This window comes from Callorhinus ursinus, unplaced genomic scaffold, assembly GCF_003265705.2.
Source record: "Callorhinus ursinus isolate GAN/ISIS: 27379988/994484 unplaced genomic scaffold, GSC_fseal_2.0 scaffold13, whole genome shotgun sequence".
Classification (NCBI taxonomy): domain Eukaryota; kingdom Metazoa; phylum Chordata; class Mammalia; order Carnivora; family Otariidae; genus Callorhinus; species Callorhinus ursinus.
In genome coordinates this window covers 46,945,000-46,972,879 of record NW_027397075.1, presented here as the reverse complement: position 1 = coordinate 46,972,879, position 27,880 = coordinate 46,945,000, and the positions used below count along the sequence as shown (strand labels likewise).

The following is a 27,880-nucleotide window of genomic DNA, read 5'->3' as shown; positions in this document are numbered from 1 at the left end:
AGTTCGGCTTCGCCTGCGGCCTCCGGCAGCGCCGGCTGCGTTTCACGGCTTGCACCCAGGCTCACCCGGCCAGGGAAAGGGTTGCATGAGCGGTGGGCCAAGGGGTTGCGGTTGGGGTGCAGGGAGGGCCTCGGGTCCTGGGCCGGGGGGTGCAGGGAGGAGGGCCGGGGCGCGGGGGAGCGCGGGGACATGGCAAAGCTGGACCATGAGGAGGGGGCAGCGGTGGCACCTGGGCACCCGCCCGCGAATGGATACCTCCTCGTCCCGGGGGGCGAGCCCCCCGGAAAGCTGAGCGCCGAGCCGCAGAACGGGCCCAAAGCCGGCTGCCTGACCCTGAATGGAGTGTCTCGGGACCGCCTTGTGGCCGCCGCTGAATCCCTCGGCAGGCCGCAGACTCCGCTGGCTCCAGAGGAGGAGACCCAGACCCGGCTGCTGCCTACGGGCCCCGGGGAGGAGACCCCCGGGGCCGAGGGCTCCCGGGTGCCCCAGACTGCGCTCTCTGCGCGGCGCTTTGTGGTGCTCCTGATCTTCAGCCTGTACTCGCTGGTGAACGCCTTTCAATGGATCCAATACAGCATCATCAGCAATGTCTTCGAGGGCTTCTATGGCGTCTCCTCCCTGCACATCGACTGGCTGTCCATGGTGTACATGCTGGCCTACGTGCCCCTCATCTTCCCCGCCACGTGGCTGCTGGACACCAGAGGCCTGCGGCTCACGGCCCTGCTGGGCTCCGGCCTCAACTGCCTGGGCGCCTGGATCAAGTGCGCCAGTGTCGAGCGGCATCTCTTCTGGGTCACCATGCTGGGCCAGTGCCTGTGCTCCGTGGCCCAGGTGTTCATCCTCGGCTTGCCCTCCCGCATCGCCTCGGTGTGGTTTGGGCCCAAGGAGGTATCCACAGCTTGTGCCACTGCCGTGCTAGGCAATCAGGTAAGAACTAGAGTGATAGATGAAAATCGGATCCTTAAAGGACCAGATAAAGGCATAGGCTGTATGAGCTAGGCGTATGGATGGACCCGCATGAGGCAGTTGTGTATAAATGAAGGAAGGGAGATGTGTAGTCATAAGATAGGAGGCAGCCTTGGATTAAAGAGGGTATTTGATTTATTTGTAAGGACAGAACTTCAAAACCAGTTTGAAGTGACTACCTTATCTTCTTGCTTTGAGAATTACCTATAAAATAGTTAACTGAACTGGCCCATATGTCCCTAGCATCATAGAAAACTTGTCAGTGTAATAACCAGTGAGACTTAGGTAGGTATTTTTGTCATCCCTAGTGTATTCTTTGTAAAAGGAAGGTGTTGGATTCTGGGAAGTTTGTTCTCATTTTGAGTGATCAATGTGAACAGCTCCTGTTTTATTTTGTTTTGTTTTGTTTTACTTATTTATTTATTTTTCTAAAATTTATTTATCTTTTGTAGTAGTCTCTACACCCAAGGTGGGGCTGGAACTCATGACCCTGAGATCAAGAGTTGTACACTCTTCGGACTGAGCCAGCCAAGTGCCCTTCCTGTTTAATTTTATATGTTAGCAATCAGCAGAGTGCCTAGTGCACAATGCTTATAAATGACAGCTAAATAAATGTTCTGGTGGTAAAGACCTCACAACATTACTGAGTCCAATTACCAATTTTTAACAGTCAGAAAATGCAAGACAGATCGCAGATCATGGAACCTGTGGTAAAAGGGTGGCTTATTTTGCCAATTCTCCCTTAAAGTGCTTCCTAGTCCTTCTAACACCATAGGTTCAAATTCCAGTAGCATTCCTGTAGCATTACTAAGTAGAATGTTGTGAGTGTGTGTGTGTGTGTGTGTGTGTGTGTGTGTGTTGTAATTGCAGATTGATTCTTTTATTGTCATTTAAAATTTGCATATGGAGTTTTGTGATACTTTATGTACATTGTATGGAGTGTTCATTCAGCTTGAGGAGAATGTAATTAAAAATCACCTGTCGGGGCGCCTGGGTGGCTCAGATGGTTAAGCGTCTGCCTTCGGCTCAGGTCATGATCCCAGGGTCCTGGGATCGAGCCCCACATCGGGCTCCTGGCTCAGCAAGGAGCCTGCTTCTCCCTCTCCCTCTGCCTCTCTCCCTGCTCATGCTTTCTCTTCTCTCTCTCTGTATCTCTGTGTCTCAAATGAATAAATAAAATCCTTAAAAAAAAATAAAAAAAAAAATCACCTGTCTCCATGCCTAGATTCCTACCTGCTATGTAACAAAAGAATGTTACTCTCTTACTTCCAGTCTAACACTTGTTCCAAGATCACAATAAGATTTAGCTAAAATCCATAAAGAGACTAGCTCTACATCTTTATTACTTTATGTTTATCTTCTTTCTCTAAAAGTACAGAAGAAAGGGTAGCTTGAACTGTAGTTGTTGTGCATTCAAAATAATTTATAACTGGGGCGCCTGGGTGGCTCAGTCATTAAGCGTCTGCCTTCAGCTCAGGTCATGATCCCAGGGTCCTGGGATCAAGCCCCGCATGGGGCTCCCTGCTCAGCTTGAAGCCTGCTTCTCCCTCTCCCACTCCCCCTGCTTGTGTTCCCTCTCTCGCTGTGTCTCTCTCTGTCAAATAAATAAATCAATAAAAATCTTAAAAAAAAACACAATAATTTATAACTGATATTTGAGTTGGTTGCTTCCATATGTTTAGATAGGAACTGTTTTCTTAAGGTATTTTTCATTACCAAAATTGTATTCCATATTCATACTTCATTGAGTATGGCAGAAATATTATTAGCTCCATATCTATGGATTATCTATTTATGGGTAATAAATGGAAATGTTTTCTCATAGGCAGATTTCCCTCTCATGTTCAGCACACCTCTGCCTTCTTTGTACATTCATTGTCCCTAGGGTTCTTGTCCTTCCTTGGCTGCAGTAACTGTGCACTTTTCATGGCCCTCATTTTTGGCCTAAATTATGGAGTGATCACTTATAATAATATTCCACATTATTGAGCATTCACTGAGAACCTGGCACCATGCTAAGTATTTTACATGCATTGTGTCCTTGAATTTAATAATATAAGGTAGGAACCATTAGTCTCTCCGGTTTATAGATACAGAAACTGAGACTTGAAGGGATGAAATTATTTTCCAGAAGTCACACAGCAAACTGGTGGCAGCATTCACACCCAAGTCTGTCTGATTTCCTGCATCCTGGCTTTTCACTATTCATCTCTATTGCCAGGTCTCTAACCTGAGAAACCCTTCTAAAACATGGATCAAATCCTGTCATTGCTCTGCTTTGGACTCACCGATGATTTTCCATAGTACTTAAAATCTAAACTCTTCACTCGGGGTTGCAAAACCTTATTCTAATACGTCTTCTTCATCTAAGCTTGGTTTTTGCATAAGGGCCTTTGCAGAAGCATTCTCTCTGCCTGGAATGTTCTTCCTTCTAGGATCACATTATTACATCCTTACTGTCACACAGTTCTCAGTTTAAATTCATTTTATTTTATTTTGTTTTTTATTTTATTACTTTTTTAAGATTTTATTTATTTATTTGACAGAGACACAGCGAGAGAGAGAACACAAGCCAGGGGAGCGGGAGAGGGAGAAGCAGGCTTCCCACTGAGCAGGGAGCCCGATGCGGGACTTGATCCCAGGACCCCGGGACCGTGGCCTGAGCCGAAGGCAGACGCTTAACGACTGAGCCACCCAGGCGCCCCTTAAATTCATTTTAGATATCATTTTGTGGCATTTCTTGAGGAACCCATTTAGAGTTGCCCAGTCACTCTCTTATTACATCATTGTACTTATCTCCATATGGTGCTTATCACTCTCTGATATATTTATGCTTATATATTGTTACTAGTTATTTCCCATCCCCACCATTAGATTGTAAGTTTCATGAAAATAGGCATGTGGTCTGAATGTATACAGTTGTCTCACCAGCATTTAATACAGTGCCCAGCACATTATAGATGCTCCATAAAAATTTGTTGAATAAATGAGTGAGCTTCAGACTTACGTAGATACTGGCTAGCTGATATTTCCATGTGCTCTCACCCATCCAAATTCACCTGGTCTCCTAGCTCATTTCTCTTCATTTCTGCTGCCTCTCTCTTGGCTTTGGCCGCCAGCAGCCCTTACCTTGAGATTGCTGGCTGACTTTCCTATCTGCAGCTCTTGCACTTTTCCTATGACTCTTCACATTTATCCACTGTGGTCTTTCTAATGTGCAGATCTGTCCAGGACACTCCCTTGCTCTCTGCAGTGGCTTCCATTGCCCTGAGTATAAAATTCAAACTGTCTAATAAGACAGTGTGAGTCCTTTTGGATCTGCCTCCTGTCAACTCTTCGGCTTCACCTCTCCACACACCGCCCCCCCCCCCCGCATTCCTCACATTCACATTTTTTCTCTGCTTCTGAGGGGAATTGTCCACTACTTACAGCTTCTCACAAGGTCATGCTCTCCTCCTTCCTTTGTACCTGATGTTCCCTTGGCTGGGAACACACTGATTTCACTTGGCTAACTCCAGTTTCCTCTTCAGATCTTTGCTCCTGCAGAAACTTTTCCTGAACCCCAAGTCTATACAAAATGCTCCTTCAAAGTAGTTTCGTAGCTAGGGTGACTGTCTGTTCCAGTTTGCCTGGGATAATCCAGGTGTGGAGCTGTTCATTAGGATAACTGCTCATTTAGTCCCTTTCACTTTGAATAGTGTTCTCATTTGGATGATAGATCACATGACCATCCCAGTCTTAGCACCGTCTACCTCTCCATCACTGTTATCACTGCACTTACCAAACTCTCTTGTACTTACCTGTTTAGTGGTCTCTATCCAGCTTTTTGTAAAGGAGCAAATGAAGTGTTTGGTGACACTTCCTTTTGGAAATCAATCTTGGGCCCTTCCTTCTCATCTCCATCCCTGTTATCTTTCTCCATTGAGCTCCTTTAATACTTTAATTTTATTTCTTTCATTGTGATTATCATAGTCAACCTTATGTTTTTCTTACTGAGGTGAAATTCACATTAACCATAAAATTAACCATCTTAGATTACAGCTCAGTGGCATTTAGTACATTCATAGGGTTGTACAACCATCACCTCCATCTAGATCCAAAATATTTTCATCCACCCTCAAAGAAGACCCGATACCCAACACTAAGCAGTCACTCTTCATTCACCCCTTCTTCTGACCCCCAGACAACCACTAATTTGCTTTTTCTCTCTATGGATTTAGCTGTTCTAGATGTTTCATGTAGATGGAATCATTCACTATGTGACCTTTTATGTCTGGCTTCTTTCACTTAGCATGTTTTTCAAAGTTCATCCAAAGATCATCCATGGTAGTATTTCATTCTTTTTAGGGCTGAATAATATTTCATTATATGAGTGTACCACATTTTGTTTATCCATTCATCCACTGATGGACATTTGGGGTTGTTTCTACCTTCTGGCTATTGCAGATAGGGCTGTTATGAATATTCATGTATAATATTTAATATTTGTTTGAATACCTATCTTTAGTGTTTGGGGTATTTATTTAGGAGTGGAATTGCTAGGTCATATGGTAATTCTATGTTTACTTTTTTAAGGAACTGCCAAATTGTTTTCTACAGTGGATGCACTATTTCACAATCCTGCTAGCAGGGTACAAGGGTTGCAATTTTTTCATATCTTGCCATTTGTTATTTTCCAATTTTTTGTTTGTTTGTTTATTATAGCCATCCTTGTGGGTATGAAGTGGTATCTCATTATGGTTTTGATTTGCGTTTCCCTACTGATTAATGATGTTGAGCATTTTTTTCACGTGTTTATTGAACATTTGTATATCTTCTTTGCAAAAATGTGTATTCAAGTCCTTTGTCCATTTTTGAATTGGATGTTTGTCTTTTTGTTGTTGTTGTGAGAGTTCTCTATATATTCTAGATGGTAGACGCTTTTTCGACATATGATTTGCAACTATTTTCTTCCACTCTATATATCATCTTTCTCAGCCTTACTCTGCATATTCTTATTCTTCTTTTTGATTGCAAGCATCTAAAAGGTAAGAACGGTATCTTACATCCTTACAGCAGAATCATTCAAATAGTAGGAGCAACTACCATTTAACAGTACTGTAGTAAAAAACAAAAAAACAAACAACATTAGAACGTGGTGCTTTTTAAAAAAAAATAGTTATTTATTTGGGTAAACTCTACACGGTGTGTGGGGCTTGAACTCACGACCCCGAGATCAAGAGTCCCTTGCTCCTCCAACTGAGCTAGCCCAGCATCCCAGAACATGGTGCTTTAGAATGTACACCTTACACCTTAAATACGCTAGCTGTCTTCTCTATATTAATTGCCAGTATGTCCTTTTTTTCCCCTCTTATTAATAATAGGTATTAACAGGATTGTTTATTTTACAGCTTGGAACTGCAGTTGGCTTTTTGCTACCACCAGTTTTAGTGCCCAACACACAGAATAACACAGATCTTCTGGCTTGTAATATCAGTACCATGTTTTATGGAACATCATCCGTCGCCACATTTTTATGTCTTTTAACAGTAATTGGTAAGCAAATTATATTCCCTATTGCTTAAATAGATAAATGCATGGCAAACATACGGAAATAAAAATAGCTGGCCCTGAACATTTTCATAATATCTCCCTTTGCTATCTGCTTGTTTCATTCTTGCTGTTGCACCTGTTCAGATAATGAATGCTACACCCCTAGGGATCTGTTATGGTCAGCTATATCTATTTTAGTATCGCAAAGGGTTTGAAGACTAACTCATTTAATTTCTCTCCCTACTAACTTTTCTTCCTGGATAACTGTTGTTTCCAACATACTACCTGCCTCCTGTTTGCATCTTCCTCTACGTCTTCTGCAGCTGATGCTAACATAGCCAGGAACAAATTCTTGTTATGCTTGGAAATGATGCAAAGAGGCTACCAACCTTTTTCTCTTTTTTAATGAGAAATCCTTCCAAGGATCCCCATTTTAACAATTAACTGGATCCGAACATGTTGACCAGTGAACGATCCTGAGCAGTGGCAAGCTGTTCAGCTGCTCAGCAGAGCTTGTTAGACCACTTCAGCAAAGCACTGTTGTCTCCACCTGTCCCTGAGTCCTCTCGTCTGGGCCTGTCTCTTGAAGCAGTCAGTCAAAATCAGCTGCAAGCAGCCACATCATCAGTTTGGAAGAAGATTTGGGAAGGTCTGCTTTTTAAAGTTTATTTTTTAATGGGAAACAAGTTTGCTTGCAGGGCGAAGGACAGGTTTTTTAAAGTAATGTGGTTGCTAATATAACTGGACTATTGTCCTTTGGGCACTCAGGATATCGTAACTCGATTTGAGGAAGACAGCAACTTTAAAATTGAAAGGCCATCTTTTAATCATTAATATTTACATTAAATTGCATGATTGCTGGAGCTTTAAAATGTATAAGATTAATTTTTACCATGGCTCTCGTAGTAATGAAAAATTCAAATTTTGTGATCTCCAGATAGGAAATCCTTGGTTTTCAAAGGCATGTAGGTTGAAGACTGTTCTGATAGAGACTGCCTTCATAGATGAACTGCCCATACATTTAATTTCTGTTCAGATAATGAAAAAAATATTCTCTTGGTAGCATAGAAAGTATTCTGACATGCCAAATCTACTCGTGGTTGGTTTTTATGTTTCAATTAGGGGGTGACATTTTTGCTGTGTATAGACTACTGAAAAAAGACAAATTATCCCTGTACTATTTCAGCAGTTTAACAAAGTTTTAAAAGAAATCTACAGTTGACCCTTGAACAACATGGGTTTGAGCTGCATGTGTCCATTTATACATGGACTTTTTTTACAGTACTGTAAAAGTATTTTCCTTATGACTTTATTAGTAAGATTTTCTTTTCTCTAGCTTGCTTTATTTTGAGAAGACAGTGTGTAACACATATAACATACAAAATATGCGTCAATTGACTATGTTATCAGTAAGGCTTCTGGTCAACAGTAGGCTACTGGTTGTTAAGTTTTTGGGGAGTCAAAAGTTATACATGAATTTTCAGCTGTGTGGGGGATTGGTGCCCCTAACCCCCATGTTGTTCAAGGGTCAACTGTATATTTTTTAAAAACAAACTCTTAAGTCTACTTCTCTGGTATCCATATTTGATTTGCTAAAGGACATATAGTTTGTATATGTTTTGTATAAATGGATCGTCTATTAGCAATTAGGGATTATTAAAATGTAAAATCCACCTTCCTATGATTGCTTGTGTATCTTCACATCAATTCTGGTTTTCCTTTTTTTATTGTCTTTCATGGCTTTATCTCTTTGGAAAAATATAAGATATCTATACATGTGAAATCATATATATGACACATATGTGTTTAAGCATATCTATATGAGATGCTACAAATATAAGATTTTATTTATTTATTTGACAGAGAGAGACATAGCAAGAGAAGGAACACAAGCAGGGGGAGTGGGAGAGGGAGAAGCAGGCCCCCTGCTGAGCAGAGAGCCCGATGCCGGGCTTGATCCCAGGATCCCGGGATCATGACCGAGCTGAAGGCACATGCTTAATGACTGAGCCACCCAGGTGCCCCGATAAATATAAGATTTTTCTTTGTGAAAGGAAGGGGACAAAAAGGCAGTAATAATAGGTTGACCTTTGACATAGCACCTGTGTTACTTGAGAAATTAAAAGAGACCTATTCATGTACATTATTACTTATTTATGCACTCCTAGCTTCTGAGGAGACCGTGGAGATGGAGCAGGGAAGAAAGGGCTCACTGTCAAGTTTTGCTTGGTGACCTGTAATCTTAACCCTATGATACCAAGCATAGTATAAAAGCAAGATAATATACAGGTGTGACATGAATGTCTTGGGTTGAAAATCGTGACATTTAAACAAAAAATTTTATCTGTTTTCCTTATACTCAAATATTTGCTATTGAGGAAGATAGGGATTATTTTAAAGGTCCTTAATTACTAAGCGACAATCCTACTTCCCTCTGAATACTTCCCATAAATACTTTGGAAGCCCAACCAAATTTTATAAAGTAACTTGGCTTTGCTGTTGCTTTTCAGCAATGTGACATATACTAAATTGGTATTCAGCAGTCTTTCAAAAATACTATCTTGAGGCTTCATGCCATGTAACCCTATTGCCCTCCCTCATGGAGCTTATTCATGAATGTAATCCATCTAGCATTTCTAGGAATTAACCCAAGCCTTCCACCAGATCTCACACTAATACCTCATTCTTCATACCCCACACGATTGTGGCTTCTAACAATTGGTGGTTTGATAAGTACCAAACATGTTTAAAGTAGGCACACTACATGGTGCATCATCTAATCCTCATAGCCCTATGAGGGCGGTACTATTCTCAGTCCCATTTGATAGATGAGGAAAGTAGGACGCAGAATTGAAGTAAATGTAATCTATCCATGGTCACAGGGAATACTGAAGATGAAATTTGAGCCTAGGTACCCTAACTCCATATTTAAAATGTTATATACAAAAATACGGCATTTTAATTTTTAATTAGTCTTGTTTTTGTTCCATTTCAAATTCCACTTGTATACGTGGTAATGCAGTTGTGTTTGAAAGCTATCCTTGTGCAGGAGGGCAGTAAACTCTATCACGTAACTCAAATGTGCAAATTAAAATCCTTACCTTCCTGATTCACTAATGTGAGTGGATGAGAGAAACCAGAAGTAAAGGCAATCAAAATATTTAATGTTAAGGTACTTAAACACATGAGTATATAACATGTATGTGTAATTCTACTTTTGATTCTTCAGGATATTTATAGCTAGACTGCTGTTGTAAATATTTAACAGAAATATGTTTTACTTAGTCTATAAGAATTTTAAGCCCCTGAGATAAAGTCTCTGACTTTTAAAAGTAGGTATTCCTGGGGGCACCTGGGTGGCTCAGTCGGTTAAACATCTGACTTCAGCTCAAGTCATGATTTCAGGGATCGAGCCCCATGCTGGGCTCTGCATTCAGAGGGAGTCTACTACTCCCTCTCTCTCTCCCCCTGCTTGTGCTCTCTTTCTCAAGTAAATAAATGGATCTTTAAAAAACAAGTATTCCTGAAAATGACACTGTATTCTGTGTAGCATTCAATAATTACAAGATTATTTTGCATATATTATATCATATAATCCTCATAACAACTTGTTATTTCCATTTTATGTATGAGAAAACTATAGTTGAGAGACAGGAATTGACTTCTTCTGAGTTATACAAGGATATGAGGCAGAGCCAGTATTCAAACCTCTACATATCTTGTAATAAGTTAATATGTGGAATGTCTGCTTGAATCATACAGGGACAAATAATGAAATCAAAAGATAATGTTATTATTTAATTCCAAAAGTAGAAGTAGTCCTAAACACATAGATTTCCTTCTTATTCATCATGGGAGAAAAGGTTTGAATGTGGTACCCCAAAATCCTTTGGCTACTTTGGAGAATAACTGCTTGAATAGTTTATTATTATTATTATTATTATTATTATTATTATTATTTATGTAAGCTCTCTGCCCAGTGTGGGACCCCAAGATCAAGGGTTGCATGCTCAACTGACTCAGCCAGCCAGGGGCCCCGATAGTTAGCTATTTTTTTGGCATACATTTTTGGTGGGGAGAAGAAAGAAGAAGGCTATTGCGTTTCAGTTTCAAAGGAGAAAGAGAAAGCCATATTTCATCCTTTAAAGGAAGCAACGTAGAGTAAACAGGGTCGTAGACCAGTGGTTTTCTGTTCCTCTGTTTCCTTTTCTTCATAGAGACTGAAACCCGACTTTAGTGTATTGTGTAGCCGGTAGATACGGGCCTGATTTTGTCCAACAGGGCAGTTGACTACCTGAAACGAAAAGATAACACATGTCTTCAGAAAATAAATTCAGTGGGGTTGAAGACTAATAGGCATTGATTTCTCTTTGCGTTTGAGTTCAAATCTGAACCACTTATACTTACTTTACCAGAGTAAATAAGAACCTAAGTAAGAGACTGAAGACTCAATCCCCATGATTACCTTGTAAGCACGGTTTTGACTTTCTGAAACTTTGTTTTACAACCGCCTGGGTTGTGTATTGCCACTATTAACAAAAAGAGATATCTCCAATCTTAACTAGGACCCAAAGAGACTTTCAGGAAAGGACAACAGGCGTCCTCAACAGTGAAAGGAGCAGATAGGGTGAATGAAGAGAAGGGATTGCAACCAAGTCCTCCCATATAAGAACGTTCAAAAGTAAATATTCATGAGTATGTCTCCTCTTGAATTAGTTGTGACACCTGTAAAAATAGAAGTCTGTTTTAGTTTGATAAGTTTTCAGTATATCCTAATTAATTGATGTTTTGGTGAGCTGTGCTCCTGGGAATCTACCTGGACCTCTTCAATTCTAGAAATTATATCTAATTAGATCAGATGATAAATTTCTGTAGCAAATAGAGGAAGAAAACAGTTACTAACTCAAGACAGTCCTCTAAAAGGTAACATAGACCAGTTAGCTCATCTCTGATGTTACCTGTAATTACAAATTGAACTAAGTTTAGAAATGGAATTGTTGAATACTTACAAGAATAAAAATTAATCTTGCTTAACTAAGAATGGACTAATCAGTGAGCAAGTTTGTGACATATTATTGAGATGGTTTTGCAGTTATGTGAATTGATCAAATCTCTGAGCTGTGGTCCGTTTCAGAGGACTGAGAGGATATTCTTCAGAAATTAATGAAAATGAAAGACTCACTATAAGACTTTCACTACCTCTTTAAGCTTAAACTGATTTAGTCTGCTCACTCAGGAAGATCCATGTATTTAATTACCTTTCCATGTGTGTTTCCAGCATTCAAAGAAAAACCTCAGTATCCACCAAGTCAGGCTCAAGCAGTTCTTCAAAAAAGTTCTCCTGCTGAATACTCCTATAAGAAATCAATAAGGAACCTATTTAGAAACATTCCTTTTGTCCTTCTCTTGATCACTTACGGTAAGTGGTTTTCTTTTACTTTGATTTCTGTATAAAACTTTGAGCATTGTAGATTCTTTTCATTTAATCTAGTGGATTGAGCTTTAGTTAATGAGATAGGTTTGTTAACTATAAAAATAATGATGGCATAGTCATAAACTTAAATTTTGAACTAAAAGCAAAATTTCTTAATCCAATTTCTTAATTTAATTTGTTATGTTTTTAAAATAAAATATAATAGATCTCAAATAGACAAGCACTGTCTTCTTTTTTGAGTTTACACCAAGTATTTTAAGTCCTTCATAAACTGCTGTAAGTATATGGGAAATGTCAACAATTCCTTTCTCTGCTCCTATGCAAACTGGCATCTATTTTGACTACTCAGTCAAAACTAGACACTAATGCGATCACCTTAACCAGTTCTAACTTGGAAAAGCAATTCTTATCCTTCTAGGTACTCCAGGATAGCTGACAGATACTCACTCTGATGCTGTAGGTTTGACTGCAGGCACCAACCCATTTGGTTCCGTTCAGAGTTTGCTGACAGTTTATTCTTTGTTTTTGTTTTTTTTATATCAACACCATTTATAATAACTGCCAACACCCCCTATTTCTGTCTTACTTGTCTTCAGAAGTCACTCACTGCTGTTCTTTCTCTTCTTTACATCTTTCTGGGAGCACACACCCTAGTACATAACTGTTTTACGGGTTGTAACAAGTTATGCCCTGACCTAAATGCTCACTCACCCCTTTACCATGGTTACTTGATCTTTTTTTTTCTTTTTCAGTGAAAATAGTTGAACACAAAAATAAAACATTTAATATAGTGAATTCCTATGTACCTATCATCACCCAGCTGCAATGGTCGACATTTCAGTATTCCTGCTCTATCTCTTTCCTCTACTTTTTTCCTGGAATTTTTTTAAAGCAAATCCCAGATGTTATATCCTATCATCATTAAATACTTCAGCGTGCCATAGTTCCTTTTCTTAATTTTGCTGGTTCCCTCCACTGGTTAGCTTAAACCTAAAACACATAACTAGGAAGTAGAGAAAATACAGTGGGCGGTTATTATCTATAAGAGCAAATTCACTTCTGTAGCCTGTCATTTAAGGAAGAAAGATTCCTACCTTCTTTATCTCTCTCTGACTCCCAAGATAAGACTGTCTTTGAGCCAATTTATAACCAGCCCCTTGCCACAAACGCTCACACACACGAACATGCCTCCACGTGCATATATGCCGTGAATTCTAGTCTCTGCAATTTTGTGCCATTATTCCTTTTACCTGAAATGTACTCCTTTTCCCCCTCAAGCAGTCCTACAAGAGCTGGCTTAACATTTGCCTCACTTACTCTCTAAAATAAATGAATACATCTTCAAAAAAAATTCAGAAAGAAGGCATTGGGAAACACTGTGGAGAGTTCCCCAGGAGAGTTGGAAAACTTTCTTGACCTCATATTCTTCACCGAAGGGGTGCCTAGTTAGGGATCATGGTTTTGAATGAGTGAGTCACATCACACCTTTTGACAGTGCACCTGTCTCCCTCCATGACTACTATTATATAGAGAGAGAAAGTCCGAGCCGACTTGCACATGGGCTAGCCTAGATAGGGCGAATACAGACTATTCGGAACCAAATAGTCTAAGGTAACATTGTCTTGAGGTAAGGCTCTTTGGAGAAAACGTGATCCTTCACTATGCCACTCTTGCTATTTGCTGTCTGAAACTCAGACAAATAATCGAAGCTCAGATAACAGTATTTCTTGCTCTTATGATCCTTTACCCTCACTCTTGCTATCTTTACCCCCGTCTGGAATAGATGCAAGATGAGCACCGGGTAGAGTGCAGTAGATACCCTTAGGCCTGTTTTCCTTGGCCTCCTCACGCTAACGCGCTGGGTCCCTATATACATCTGAACTCAGTGGGAAGTGAGCAACCAAGGCCAGTTACTCAGGGCTTTTTGATACGATCTTTAGACAGCTGTATGTCTTATCCTGCAATCTTCCACTTAAACAGGGTTTGTAAGGGAACTAGACTAATTGTAAAATTCCTGCAAAAGAAGGAAGGGCCAAGAACAACAAAGATAATGTCAGTGAAGAACAAGGTAAGGGACACATTCTCAGACACCAGAATTTACAAAACAATGATAATTAAGATGCCACGTATAATCAAGGGATAGACTATTAGATTACGGGAGCAGAGTAGCGATCCCGGTGACCTGCTTCTCAGTATTCATTTGCAGGCTAGTTCGTATGATAGCAATGAAATTCTGCTAATAAAGAATCTCAGCGGCCTAGCGCGTCAAAAATTTACTTATTGCCAGTCAGTCCTGCATGTTCAATGCGAATTGGCAGCAAGGTGCTGCTCCCCAGAGTTAATTCAGGGACCCAGAATGACACCTTGGCACATGCTATTATGATTACTAGGGCAGCAAGTGGGAAATGTCACTTTTGCTCACATCTAAAGTCATATGGCCATGTAAGTGGAAAGAGAAAAACTAGAATATGGCGATCCCTGTAGCCCTAGTTCCACTTTCTCTGGTCTCAGTTACCCATGGTCAACCACGGTCGGGAAGCAGATGCTCCTCCTCCTGACCTTATTACAGAGAGTCGGCAGTAGCCTGACCCTACATCACACAGCTTGTGTCATTCACGCCACTTCATCTCATCACGTAGGCACTTTGTCATCTCATATCATCACAAGAAGAAGAACAACCACAGTACAGTAAGATTTTGAGAGTGACCACATTCACATAACCTTGGTTACTGCATATTGCTGTGATTTTTCTATTTTATTATTAAGTATTGTTGTTAATCTCTTACTGTGCCTAATTTATAAATTAAACTTTACCATATGTGTGTGTACTATCTGCAGTTTCAGGCATCCTCTGGGGGACTTGGAACAAATTCCATGCAGATAAGAGAGGACTACTGTATTTGCAAACAGCTCTAATGACTAGAACGTGTATATATGAAAACTAGATGTTTTGTATAAGAGAAACTATATCATAAATTGTCCTGGGATAATTGATTATCCATATGGGAAAAATAAAATTAGCTCTCTATATCAAAAAAATGAATTGCAATGGAATAAAGACCAAAGGGTGAAAATTAGAACTTTCAAGTTTTAGAAGTACGTATAGGCAACTGGCTTTAGTATTCTTAAAAGAATTTCTTGGGGGTGCCTGGGTGGCTTAGTCAGTTGAGCATCTGCCTTGGGCTCAGGTCGTGATCCTGACGTGCTGGGATCGAGTCCTGCATTGGGCTTCCTGCTCAGCAGGGAGCCTGCTCCTTCTGCCTGCCGGCCCCATTGCTTGTGCACTCTCTCCCTCCGACAAATGGGTAAAGTCTTTAAAAAAAAAAAAGAATTTCTTGGGACGCCTGGGTGGCTCAGTCAATTAAGCGTCTGCCTTAGGCTCAGGTCATGATCCTCCAGTCCTGGGATCGAGCCCCACGTTGGGCTCCCTGCTCAGCGTGGGAGTCAGCTTCTTCCCCTGCTTGTGCTTTCTCTCTCTCTCTCTCTCTCGCTCACTCAAATAAATAAATAAATAAATAAATAAAATCTGGGTTTTTTTAATGTAAACTTTTTTTTTTTTTAAGATTTTATTTATTTGACAGAGCGAGAGAGCATGAGCAGAGGGAGCGGCAGAGGAAGAGGGAGAAGCAGTCTCCCCGCTGAGCAGGGAGCCCGATGTGGGACTCAATCCCAGGACCCCGGGATCATGACCTGAGCTGAGGGCAGATGCTTAACCAACTGAGCCAGCCAGGCGTCCCATGAACTAAAATTTAAAGTATTGGCTCTGATAAATCTCATAACTGTAATATTGGGTGATAAGAGCAAGCTACAGATAGATACAAATAATATATTATTTATATATAGTTCAATTACATGCAGAATAATTCTAATTGTTATTTATGGATGCCCATATAATTAATATCTAAAATGATAAGCACTGGGGTACCTGGATGGCTCAGTCGGATGTCTGACTCTTGGTTTTGGCTCAGGTCATGATCTCAGGTTCCTAAAATCGAGCCCCCTGTTGGGCTCCCCACTGAGCGGGGAGTCTGCTTCCCCTCTCCCTCCCTCTGCCCCTCGCCCGCTCATGCCCTCTCTCTCTAAGATAAATAAATAAATCTTAAAATAAAATAAAGTAAATAAGATAAAATGATAAGCACTAACATGAGGTTCGGGCTTACCTCAGAAAGAATAGGAGCGAAGAACAGGATTAGAGATATAAAAAATGAACCTGAAGCAAAGATGGCAACATGTGAATGTTTGACAAAGCTGTGTGATGAGTAAGGGTATTTGTTAAATTATTCTCTGCGCTTTGGTCTATGCTTGAGGTATTTAATAATAGAGAGAAATAACAAACTTGCCTTGCTAGGTTAAGAGGCTTACCTAGTGTCCTACAAATGTGGGCCCCTGGGTGGCTCAGTTGGTTAAGCGACGGCCTTCGGCTCAGGTCTTGATCCCGGAGTCCTGGGATCGAGTCCCACATTGGGCTCCCTGCTGAGCGGGGAGTCTGCTCCCTCTGACCCTCTCCCCTCTCATGCACTCTCTCTCTCTCTCAAATAAATAAATAAAATCTTTTAAAAAATAAAATAAAGTCCTACAAATGTGCCAAGAATCAGCAGGATTCAAACCTAGTCATTTGCTTTCTGATAACCAACTTTTTTATTTTTCCTTTTTAAATATTCTATAATTAATACTATCTTACTAATTGCCTTGAAGTCTTTGATGCAGGGGTGAGATCTCTGAGGCAGAGATTCTGTCTCCTGTTTGAACATTCACTAGCTCGAGTACATTGTAGGAGCTCAGTAAGCGGTCTGTTCAGTGCTTCATTGCTGTATACAGTGTTCTGCATGGAGACAGAAGTTACGGTTGGCATATCTGAGTCTAAATAATAATAAATGGTGTAATGACAGAATTTTACTATTGTAATCTCTAGTAAGTTGAGGTGTTAAATTGATCATTCCAAAGTCTGAAATGAAATGGCAAGGGTTTTTAGTTTTCTCTGGCAGCTGTCTGAGAAATACATTATATGTTCACCATTGTCACAGAGTACTCCATATCACATTATGAACTAGTAAATGGTACATTTATAATTTTCTGTTTATTATTGTAGGTATCATAACTGGAGCATTTTACTCAGTGTCAACATTATTAAATCAAACGATACTGACATATTTTAAGGTGAGTTTCTGTCTATACTCTGTCACATGCCTGGCCACGAATGTTTCTTAAACAGTGTAAATCCTGATAGCATGATCATAAGATTAAAGCTTTATTGGGTGCCTGGCTGGCTCAGTTGGTGGAGCATGTGACTCTTGATCTCAGGATTGTAGGTTCAGGTTCCATATGGGCTGTAGAAATTATTTTTTAAAAATAAAATCTTAAAAAAAATTTATGACCTTGTTGCTTTAAAAGATTTTCATTTGTTTTTGTTTTTTTTAAAGATTTTATTTATTTGACAGAGAGAAAGCAAGAGAGGGAACACAAGCAGGGGGAATGGGAGAGGGAGAAGCAGGCTTCCCACGGAGCAGGGAGCCCAATGCGGGGCTCGATCCCAGGACCCTGAGATCATGACCTGAGCCGAAGGCAGACGCTTAACAACTGAGCCACCCAGGCCCCCCTTTCATTTGTTTTCATTGAGAATACATTTAATCCAATTTATAAAACACACAAAATGGAAAGCAGAAGGTATTATTGCTGTGACAATGCCTAAGTCTTTCTTCAGTACTTCAAAGAAATGACTGGTTATATGGAAAAAAAAAAAAAAACAATTTTAAAGGAAACCAACCCAAATATAAAGAAGTAAATATCAAGCTGTGACCTGTCTTAGCTTTTGCAAGGAGAAAGCAGTTGTAATATGTAAAAACTATCAGATTAATCTCCTTCTCAGACTTCTGTGAATTACCTGAGAATTCTAACAAAAATCATTGTACTTTCTAACCATGGAGGATCAAGAAAAATTTCTTTTATTTATCCCACATTTCAGATTTTCTTTTTTGTCTGGCTGGAAAATAGAATGTCCTTGATATGTCCTTACCTGCCCTCCACCCCCTTCACCCTAACAGATGTACTAAATTTCCTACTGTATTGTATGCTTAATTTATCCGATTATTTCCATTGACTGTGAAAGGTATGGGAATGTGAAAGATCTATTTGAGTTAGAAGTATCTGATTAACTTCTTTTGAAAATTTTTTCTAAGGGAGAAGAAATCAACGCTGGAAGGATTGGGCTAACATTGGTAGTAGCTGGAATGGTAGGCTCTGTTCTTTGTGGCTTGTGGCTAGATCATACCAAAACATACAAGTAAGTTGTAGTAGATAAACGTATGGTGTACAACCCAGGGTATTCTGGGTTTAATGGAAACTTTGCTTTTTAACTTGAGAAATATAAAAAGTGTTATTATTACTAAAAGACTTGGATTCTAGACATTTGTAGATTCCCTTCACTTCTAAATGAAGTCTGTATATTGTCTTATTTTATCGGTCATCCTTATTTCGACTTTGAGAATTGGGATATCTTACGAAGCTTCTTCCCCTCTAATAATAACCATGCACACGTATATCTTCAGAAGGAATCATTGCTATTCTACAAAAGCCCTTCCTGGGAAATATTTGACTTCTGACAGAGACTTTAATCTGTTCTTTTCTCACGCTGTAAGCTTAAAAACAAACAAAAAATTTTGTCTCTCCTACCAAAAAATTGTTATTGAGCATAAGGGATTTTTGGTAAAAAGTTTTTGTGTAGGAGTGCCTGGCTGGCTCTGTGGGAGCATGCGACTCTTGATCGCAGGGTCATGAGTTTGAGTCCCATGTTGGATGTAGAGTTTACTTAAAAAAATAATAAAATAAATAAATAAATAAAATCTTGAAGAAAAAGTCTTTAAAAGCTTTTGCCTAAAGTGCTCCAAACTATAGCACCACTTAACTATAACATAATACATAATATGAAAATACTATATTAATTATACATTTCTATAATCAAAATGCTAATACAAAAGAAGAACTTAGGAATACCAACTGGGAGACTGAAAAGGGGTTTCAGGGGCAGCATCTTTTGCACTGAGCCTTAAAAGAATAGCTATTTGTATATATATTTATGATGTGTGATTTCATTTATATAAAGCACATTTGTTAGAAGTCAAGATAGTGGTTACTCTTGGAGGCAGGGAAAGCAGTGATTGGGGGGACCTTCTGGGGTCGGTAGTGCTTTTTTCTTTGGTTTTGTTTTTTGTTATTTTTTTTTTAATTTGAAGTATAGTTGACATACAATATTATATTAGTTGCAGGTGTGCAGCATAGTGATTCAACAATTCTATAGTTACTCTGTGCTCATCAGGATAAGCGTGCTCTTCATTCCCCCACCCACCTCCCCCTGGTAACCATCAGTTTGTTCTCTATAGTGAAGAGTCTGTTTCTTGGTATTCTCTTCTCTCTTTTTTTCCTTTGTTTGTTTGTTTTATTTCTTAAAGTCCACATATGAATGAAATCATGTTGTCTTTCTCTGACTGACTTATTTCGTATAGCTAGATCTCTTCTCTGGATCCATCCCTATTGTTGCAAATGGCAAGATTTCATTTTTATGGCTGAATAATATTCCATTATATATTTATACACCACATCTTCTTTATCTATTCATTATCGGTGGACACCTGGGCTGCTTCCGTAGTTTGGCTATTGTAGATAATGCTGCAAGAAACATAGGGGAATAATTATTTTCATTACTCAGTGCCCCCCACAGTAAGTGTAGCTGCCGTCTGTCACCAAAGGGATTATAATATTATTGACTATATTCCCTATGCTATGCTTTTCATCCCCATGACTTATTTATTTTATAGCTGGAGGTTTGTATCACTTCCGGTCTTGAAGGAGTGGCCTTATGTAGGAACGTCCCCCGTGTAGACTCTGTGTGCCTGGCTACTTAGTCTCATCAGCTGGAGCTGGATTTGGTCCAGGCCAGAGGTCGTGGGGTGCTCCATGCCAGAGGCCACCCTGGTGGGAGGGCTGGAGCTGGAGCACATTTGGGCCGGGTGGTCCCAGGGGCTTCATGCCGGGTCCACATAGGCAGAATAGCTGCACCTGGAGCAGGCGTGAGCCGGGGGGCCCTGGGGCATTCGTAGGCACTCTGTGGCCTGGCTGCTGTGCAGGGTGGCTGGAGCTAGAGTGAGTGCTGATGGGGGTGCTCTGCACCTTGACCTGGAGCAGATGCAGTCTGGGAGGGCTCCCCTTGCAGGACAGATGGAGCTAGTGTGGGCTAGTGGACTCTGTTCCCACCTCTCAGGGGGGAAGAGGAATGTAAACAGTGGCTGTTACCAGGATCTCCAACTCCAAAGTGAGTCCCAGCAATTTCCCCACTGGTCGGCAGACACTCTAGGGCTAGTAAATGGATTTCCTTCACTCATAGTCTAGTTGCCCCTTAAGCCACTGTTTTGTTTTTGTTTTTAGCTGTGCCCCCAGGGCAGGTGAATCTGCACAGGCACAGCCCAGTGATCTCTCTCCCTACTGCAGGTCATTGAGTCTACGGTGGGCTTCCCACTGTCACCCTGTCTCTGTCTCTCCTGCTGTTCTCTGTGTGGCCCCTCTACCCTTTATTATGCAGAAGCTGTTCAGTCAGTCTTCAGTTCTTCTTCAGGAGGAATTGCTTTCTGTGTAGATTCTGTGTGTCTGTGGGAGGACATGCATTCAAGGTCTTCCTAGGCTGCCATCTTAGGCCTCTAAGCCAAGAATAGCTACATTTTTTAACAGGCAGAATCTTCCTATTTGCTTGGGAGAAATGAATGAATGGAACTATGAATAAGTGAATGGAATGAAATAAAATGAATGAATGAAATATGGAACTGTCACCTATGTATCCTATGTACCTTTCAAGGACCAAGATATGTTTGATATCATTATGTAAGCCCTTCCAAAGACCTCTCATGTTGAAATTCTCCAAGATAGCTCTCCTGTAATTTAATACAACACTTGCTGTGGTTTCATTATTATGAAATGGTAGCTTACAGTGAAACCCATTCAATCTGTAGATAAAGGGAACATATGTAAAGGATTAAAGTTATTACTAGCCTTTGATCCACTTTAGAATTAGAAAACTTGATAGGCATAGGAATGTCTTCTTTGTTGTCCTGATTTTGTTCTCAGAGTAATTGCCATTCATTCACCAAACCTGTGTTGTGGCCATAGTTCCAGCTAGGGATTGTGACAAGCAATATAGGGTCCCTGTCCTTGAGACATTTGTGGTCTAAGTGGGGAAAGTAAAGCATTCATATATGAGAAATAATAATATAACAGACTAAAATAGATGTCATACGCCCAAGAAGATGTCTGTCATGTGACAATTATTTAGATTCTGAGATGATAAGGGAATTTGGAAGGAGAGACAATGTTGTAAGCTGCAGTGGTTAGGAAAGGCATTTTGGAAGAGGTAGAATTTAAACCCAGTCTTGAGATACAGTGAGGGAACTATCCCACTTGGTGGAACAGAAATGATTTGATCCAAATGAATATTCCTTCCTGTCTCAACATTGGATATGGTGTGAGTTTTGTCGGTTGCTGCTGTTGAATCTTAAATGTAAGCTTTAAAGTTCATGCTTTGGTGGAGACATTTTCCATACAAAAGAAACCCAGTCTTGAAAACCAAGGCATTTATTACCGTATGGACAGAGCAGTGGTTAGCGACGTGATTTTTATATACCTAGGAAAATCAGGCAAAATACTAACAATTTTGTTTTTGTTTTAGACAGACTACTCTGATAGTTTACATTTTGTCTTTTTTGGGAATGGTTGTATTTACTGTCACGTTGGAACTTGGACACATTGCCGTCGTGTTTGTTACTGGAGGGGTACTCGGGTAAGCATCGGGTGTGTAGGAGGAATAGATAGTATGCTGTTACAATTCTGAAGTATTACTACTGTGGTTGTAAATTTTTAGTTCATTCAAATGTCCTGTAATATTTTAAACTTTAAAGAATCTATCCTGTGCATGCAAATGCGTAATTCTTTAGAAATTAAAAAAAAGTTTAAAATTATTTTTTTTTTGGTATATATGATAAGTGAAAAATGGATAAGCCTTCCTTAGTCCAGGTAACTTTATTTAGCTAGAAAAACAACTGACTTCGCAAATTAGAGGTACATTTTTCTCAGTGAATAATAATAGGGCCTTACTTTCACACGTTAAGTTCAGAATATTCAGTTATCTGATCACTAGAATAGTCCTGAGAAGTAGAATGATTGCCTCAGTATGTGATATTGCCCCTCAGTTAATTGTATCTACAATTCTGGATTTATTTTCCTAGTTTCTTCATGACCGGTTACCTCCCACTGGGTTTTGAATTTGCTGTTGAAATCACTTACCCAGAATCTGAAGGTACTTCCTCTGGTCTTCTTAATGCTGCGGCACAGGTAAACCTCTGACGTCTCTCAAATCTGAGATGATTAGTTTGCTGACTATTCTAGCGGGTAACAAGTTTGAAAATAGTTCTTGTTTGAAAAATTCTACCTTGCAATGTTTCTAGAAGCTAAATCATATGAATAAAATAGTTAGGAAAAGTTCTGGGGGAAACATTGCACTGATTTCAAAGAAGCAAATTTAACAATTATTTCTCTTATTTTAGATATTTGGAATTTTGTTCACATTGGCTCAAGGAAAACTCACGTCAGACTATGGTCCTAGGATAGGGAATATTTTCCTCTGTATTTGGATGTTTCTAGGCATCTTTTTAACAGGTAAGTTAGGGCGTTTTCCTGGCAAAATTATTTATGTCATATTGTCTTTATATTTAATTTTCATGTCTGTGGATTTTCAATGGCTTGGCAGAATTCAAGGGGAAAAAAGAGATAAAAAGCAGGATATTACTTGTCTTTTTCCAAGGATCTGAATCTATTCATTCATTTTTCGGATTTTAACTTGAATACTGTTGTTACTATTGCAGAGAAAATAAAACCATTATATTAAGAGTTGGTAAGGACTCTGGAGTGGACAGACCTGCTTCTCACTGGCTGTGTAACTTTAGCCAAGTTACTTCACCTCTCAAATCCTCCTTTTTTCACTCATATAACAGGGTATCAAAAAGTCTGCCCTAGAGGGTTGCTACATGGATTAACTGAGGTTGTTCATGAAAAGCTCCCAGCATTGTGTCTGGCACCTAGAACGTGCCTAATCACGTCAGCAATTATGATAGTGTGTGGTCATGGAAATAGCACATGGAATGATCAGCCAGTTCTTACCCTTGTTAGGGATAATCAATAGACATGGGCAGGAACGAGAGTAGAGCCCAACCTGCCAGACCTCTAGAGAAAGAGCACAGAAAAGGGCTTTTATTCGTGTTTGTCTGGGCGCATTAATGTAAAAATGGATTTAGAAGCAAAGCTTCATGTCCAGCAGTGTTTCTGCACCCACGTTGCTTCTCCTGTTAGCTCACTTGGCTGATTTCTTTCTGTATTCCTTCTCCCTATTCAGATGGCAGTGTAAACTCTTTTATACAATGTACCTACCAACCAAGCCACATAGCCTGCCTCCTCCCCCTTGTACTTGATGCTCCAGTGATCCCAAATACCTCCGGTGCCACATTCTTGGCTCTTCTACTCCTGTCTCACATTCTTTGCATATGCCATTTCTGGTCTGCCCAGAATGCCTTCCTCTCCTTATCGCTTGACAAGTTCCTACTCATTTTCTAAGTTTCGATTCAAATGTGCTTCCTCTGGCAAACCTTCCGTGATTGTCTCTGGACTGACAGAGGCATTTCCCCCCCCCCCACCCGAGGCTCCCACTACACCTTCTACATAACCTACGGGCTTGCAATGACCCTACAGTATTATAATCGTTTGCCTGTCAATATTTCCTCCGACTGGAGGGTGCTCTTGGGAAAGAATTGTGCTTTTCATCTTTGTATCTTTGGTTCCTAGCATCCTGTAATTGTTTACTAATGAATGAATTGCTAATTAAGTTAGTGGCTTAGAGAAGCACTAGCATTTTTTTCTTTTTCTTTTTTCTTTTTTTTTAAGATTTTATTTATTTATTTGTCAGAGCGCACAAGCAGGGGGAGCGGCAGGCAGAACAGGCAGAGGGAGAAGCAGGCTTCCTGCCAAGCAGGGAGCCCAATGTGGGGCTCGATCCCAGGACCCCGGAATCATGACCTGAGCCGAAGGCAGATGCTTAACGACTGAGCCACCCAGGCATCCCTAGCATTTTTTCATGCCATGAGGATGCTATTGAATATGATGGTACTACAGTGTGCTAAATGTGACATCAAAAAAGACTTTGTACTGCTTAGAGAAAAATATATTCATATATACTCTTTGATAATTCCATTGCTGTTTCTCTGTTTCAGCATTAATCAAGTCTGATCTCAAAAGATACAATATAAACATAGGAATTGTGAACGGTGATATTAAAGCTGTAAGTAATGAATATTTTTATGATTATACTATTGAGAAGTGTGTGAAATCAATCTGTCTAGTCAGCTTTTTTGTATTCCCGAGCCAGCTGTTGATCTGTCATAATGGCATATGCCAGATGCTATAAGGTTTTTTTTATCTCCTGATTCTTTTTATAGGTACCAGTTGAAGATAGTCCCACAGATCAAGAATCCAAAACTATGATGATGTCCAAGCAGTCAGAATCGGCAATTTGAGGTGAAAGAAAAAGTTAACATCCTGTGATAGTTGAGTGGTAAGGCTTGGTTTATACATGACAGGAGATGGATACTTAATTGAAAATTATTATGTGACCTCTCACTATAGTTACTGTCTTGCTTCATTGTTAATGTAAGCAAGATTTTGCTTAAAATACTTCGGCTCACATCCTATTAACACTACCATTTATCTACTGAGCATCCCATTGTTAATCCTCTACCGCTGATCAGAAAATAAACTTCTTGACATGTATTTTCGAGAAGTGTTTTCTTTTTTATGGAAAATAGAAGGTCAGAGGCTTTCTAAAATAATAACGTGAAGGTCTAATCCCTTTAAGTTACAGAGGAGTATATGCCATTTAGAACCAAGCGTGCAATATATTCCTAATTGGCTCCCTTTCCATTATTCTGGCCAACTGTCCATTCCGCCTCAGTAGGAGAACCAATATGGCACTTCTAAGCCCTCAAAGGACAGCACTGGGATGAGACTTCCACGGAACCTCTAAGATTTTTCTGGTTTCTTCTATTCTTGTTAAACAGTGCTTTGTAACATGTACTGTCGATGACCATTAAAACTATTCTGTGTACACGTTGAACCCATGACTTTTGTCTTAGACTCATGTTCTAATTAAGCTAAGGAGCCCAGACACAGGCTCATTACCTTGAGTTCTCTGCACTGCCTTCCTATCATGGCCTAAATGCTAATACTGTTTTTTTTTTCACTCCAACTTGAAATAGAATGATTTTGTACCCACTGCCTTGTTTACTCTTTTTTCAATGCAAGCATGCCTTGGAGATATTGTGAAGTCAGCTCCAGACCATTCAGAATAAAGCAAATATCACCATAAAGTGATTCGAATGAATTCTTTGGTTTCCCAGTCCATATAAAAGTCATGTTTATGTTATTCTGTAGTCTATTAAGTGTACAGTAGACTGAAAGAACAATGTACATACCTTAAAGGAAAAAAGACCTCTTGCTAAAAAGTGCTAACCATCATCTGAGCTCTCAGCAAGTCATAACTGCTGATCACAGATTACCTACTAAATAGAATAATAATCACAAAGTTTGAAATACTGCAAGAATTACCAAAATGTGACACAGAGACACGAGCGAGCAAATACTTTTGGAAAAATGTCACCAATGGACTTGCTTGATGCAGGGTTGCCACAAAACCTCCAATTTGCTTAAAAAAAAAAAAAGAACACAGTATCTGTGAATGGCAGTAAATGAAATCACAATAAAACAAGATATGCTTGTGTATAACTTTCTAGCAAGAAAATGCCATCCTACATGTTATCGGCTTTTTCGTGATTTCTTGCATCATGCCTAATACTTTGGCTTGAAGGTTGTGGAGATAAATCTGTGGTACCGTAGCCCAGGGGTCTCATTTAGTGGAGACCTCTAGAAATGCTGTCTTCATTCTGCACTATCATGCGTATGATCGTTCTCCTTCGAGGAATACTGTGCCCGGGTACGTGCTCCCTCGGCGTGTTGGGGGGAGTGTATTCTTTTCTTCACCAAAGTGTACATAGTCTCCACGCTGTTGGAAAAAAGTCTGCTTTGTTACATGCTCAGGGTAAGGAAAATAGGACCAAATGTGTTTCTACAGTGCCTACCACTGCATTTTGTTTACAGTGAGAATTTAAATGTTGTTTCTGTCCTGACTGTTGTAAGTTGATAGGGAAATATCTTTACAATAATGACATCTAAGCAGCCATGATATTTACATTATGTCCATATCTACCAAAAAAAAAAAGCCAGTCAGGTTTACCCTTGAATATTCTTGAAGTGAATTAGCAATTCTGATTTGGGCATATTATGTGCATTGCTTTATATTGAAATGATAACATTCTCTGTAATCAAACAACAGTAAATTATATAGACTCTTACCCTGGAGAATGTGTCACCAGAAGAACGTAGCTGGGAATCAGGAGCTCTGGGTCTGTGACCTGGATCCCTTTTTAGCTGTCCCTGTCACTCCCTGGCCAGCATTTTCCTCATCCATATAATGAATGTGTTCGCTTTGATCTCAGAGATCTTTTTTGAATCTTAAATGCTGTCTATCCTGGGCTAGACCAAATCACTGAACCACAGGAACTTAATTCTAGCTAGAGAAGACTCCCCTGGAGAATTGGATCAACAGCTGTGATGGATACTTGGTGGATATGGGGAATTTAACGTCTGTTTTTGCTTTTTCATTCAGTTGGTGATAGTGCAGGCAGAATATGCTGAATCATTAACTTCCTTAGATACTTACATCACAGGTGTTATGGCCAAAAATATATTCTAAGATCCCTCCTAAATAATTATTTTTATTTGTGAGCTATCAATTGTTTAAAATAATCACATACTTATTGAGTTCCTGAGCTTTTGAAAAAAATTACAGATAAAAGTTGGGCTCCTTTGTTTCTGAAAATCAGCATATGCATATGTGATGTGTGTCTTTCTTTGTTGATTAGAAAAAGGATGAAATATGATGTTCCAAAACACAAAATGGATTGATAATTTTTTCTATATTTTGAGTTAAAGTTGTAACATGTCAAACAAGAATGTCATATAATTGTGTCTTATCTTTGGAAGATGGAGTTGGGTAACCAACACTTGTGTAAGTTTTAATGAAGTGCTTTTAGAAAGAAATTGGATGCTTTCAAAAGCTGTTGCATTTATAAATGTAGCAAAACAAACAAACACTAGCTTTTGCCTTTTGTGAATGTTGGAGCAATGTCTTTAAAAATATGTTTGTGTATAAACTCAAGAGTATTGCCAGAAGAATGCCTGTCTGTATTGTCATCTTTCATGTTCTAATTTTTGCTTTTTGTACTATTGGTCGGTATGCTTGTCCTTCAGTGTTTCAGACCTGAAATAAATTTATTTTTTTAATGTTCATTTTGTATGGCTGTTTTTTTTTTAAGTTCTGATGCTTAGGTACACATAGGGAGTGGAAAGGGACTGTAAGATTTCAGAGCGGGCCAAGGAGGGAGTTTTGTGGAGCACAAAGAGACAAAGTCCCCCAGGGTCAGGACTAAAACAGCAAAGTAGAAAGGGCTTAATCTCCTCTCCTTTGGTGCCTAACTCCTCCTTGGGCAGATAGGTGCCTAGCATGAGCCATCTGGGGATGACTACACCTAAGCTGCAGACTTTCCCTTCTTCTCCTGGTGGCATGTACCTGTATGGGACCTGATATCCCACAGCAGGTGTCATTTTTTCCTCATTGCCTTGTTGATTAATATCATAAAACCAAACTATAACTTTCTTCATTGAAAAATCAGGTATGATGAACGCTCATTCTTTATAAGCTTCAGTGAGATAATACATAAAGACCATTTAGTAGAAAGCTTGACATAG

General features: G+C 39.7%; 1 protein-coding gene across 2 annotated transcripts; it reads left to right on the top strand.

Moving 5' to 3' along the window:
- Positions 1 to 27,419, top strand: FLVCR1 (FLVCR choline and heme transporter 1). 2 transcript variants are annotated; one of them, XM_025877537.2, is made up of 11 exons: positions 1 to 927; positions 6,357 to 6,501; positions 11,777 to 11,917; positions 17,022 to 17,089; positions 18,109 to 18,212; positions 21,642 to 21,752; positions 22,198 to 22,303; positions 22,516 to 22,627; positions 24,232 to 24,299; positions 24,457 to 24,535; positions 24,972 to 27,419. In XM_025877537.2, the coding sequence occupies exons 1-10, from the start codon at positions 190 to 192 to the stop codon at positions 24,532 to 24,534; spliced, it is 1,671 nt and encodes a 556-aa protein (XP_025733322.1). In that variant the 5' UTR covers positions 1 to 189; the 3' UTR covers position 24,535; positions 24,972 to 27,419. The 2 variants fall into 2 exon arrangements, with proteins under 2 accessions (XP_025733322.1, XP_025733321.1); XM_025877536.2 differs by having other exon boundaries at positions 24,969 to 27,419.
- Positions 27,420 to 27,880: the final 461 nt, after the last annotated feature.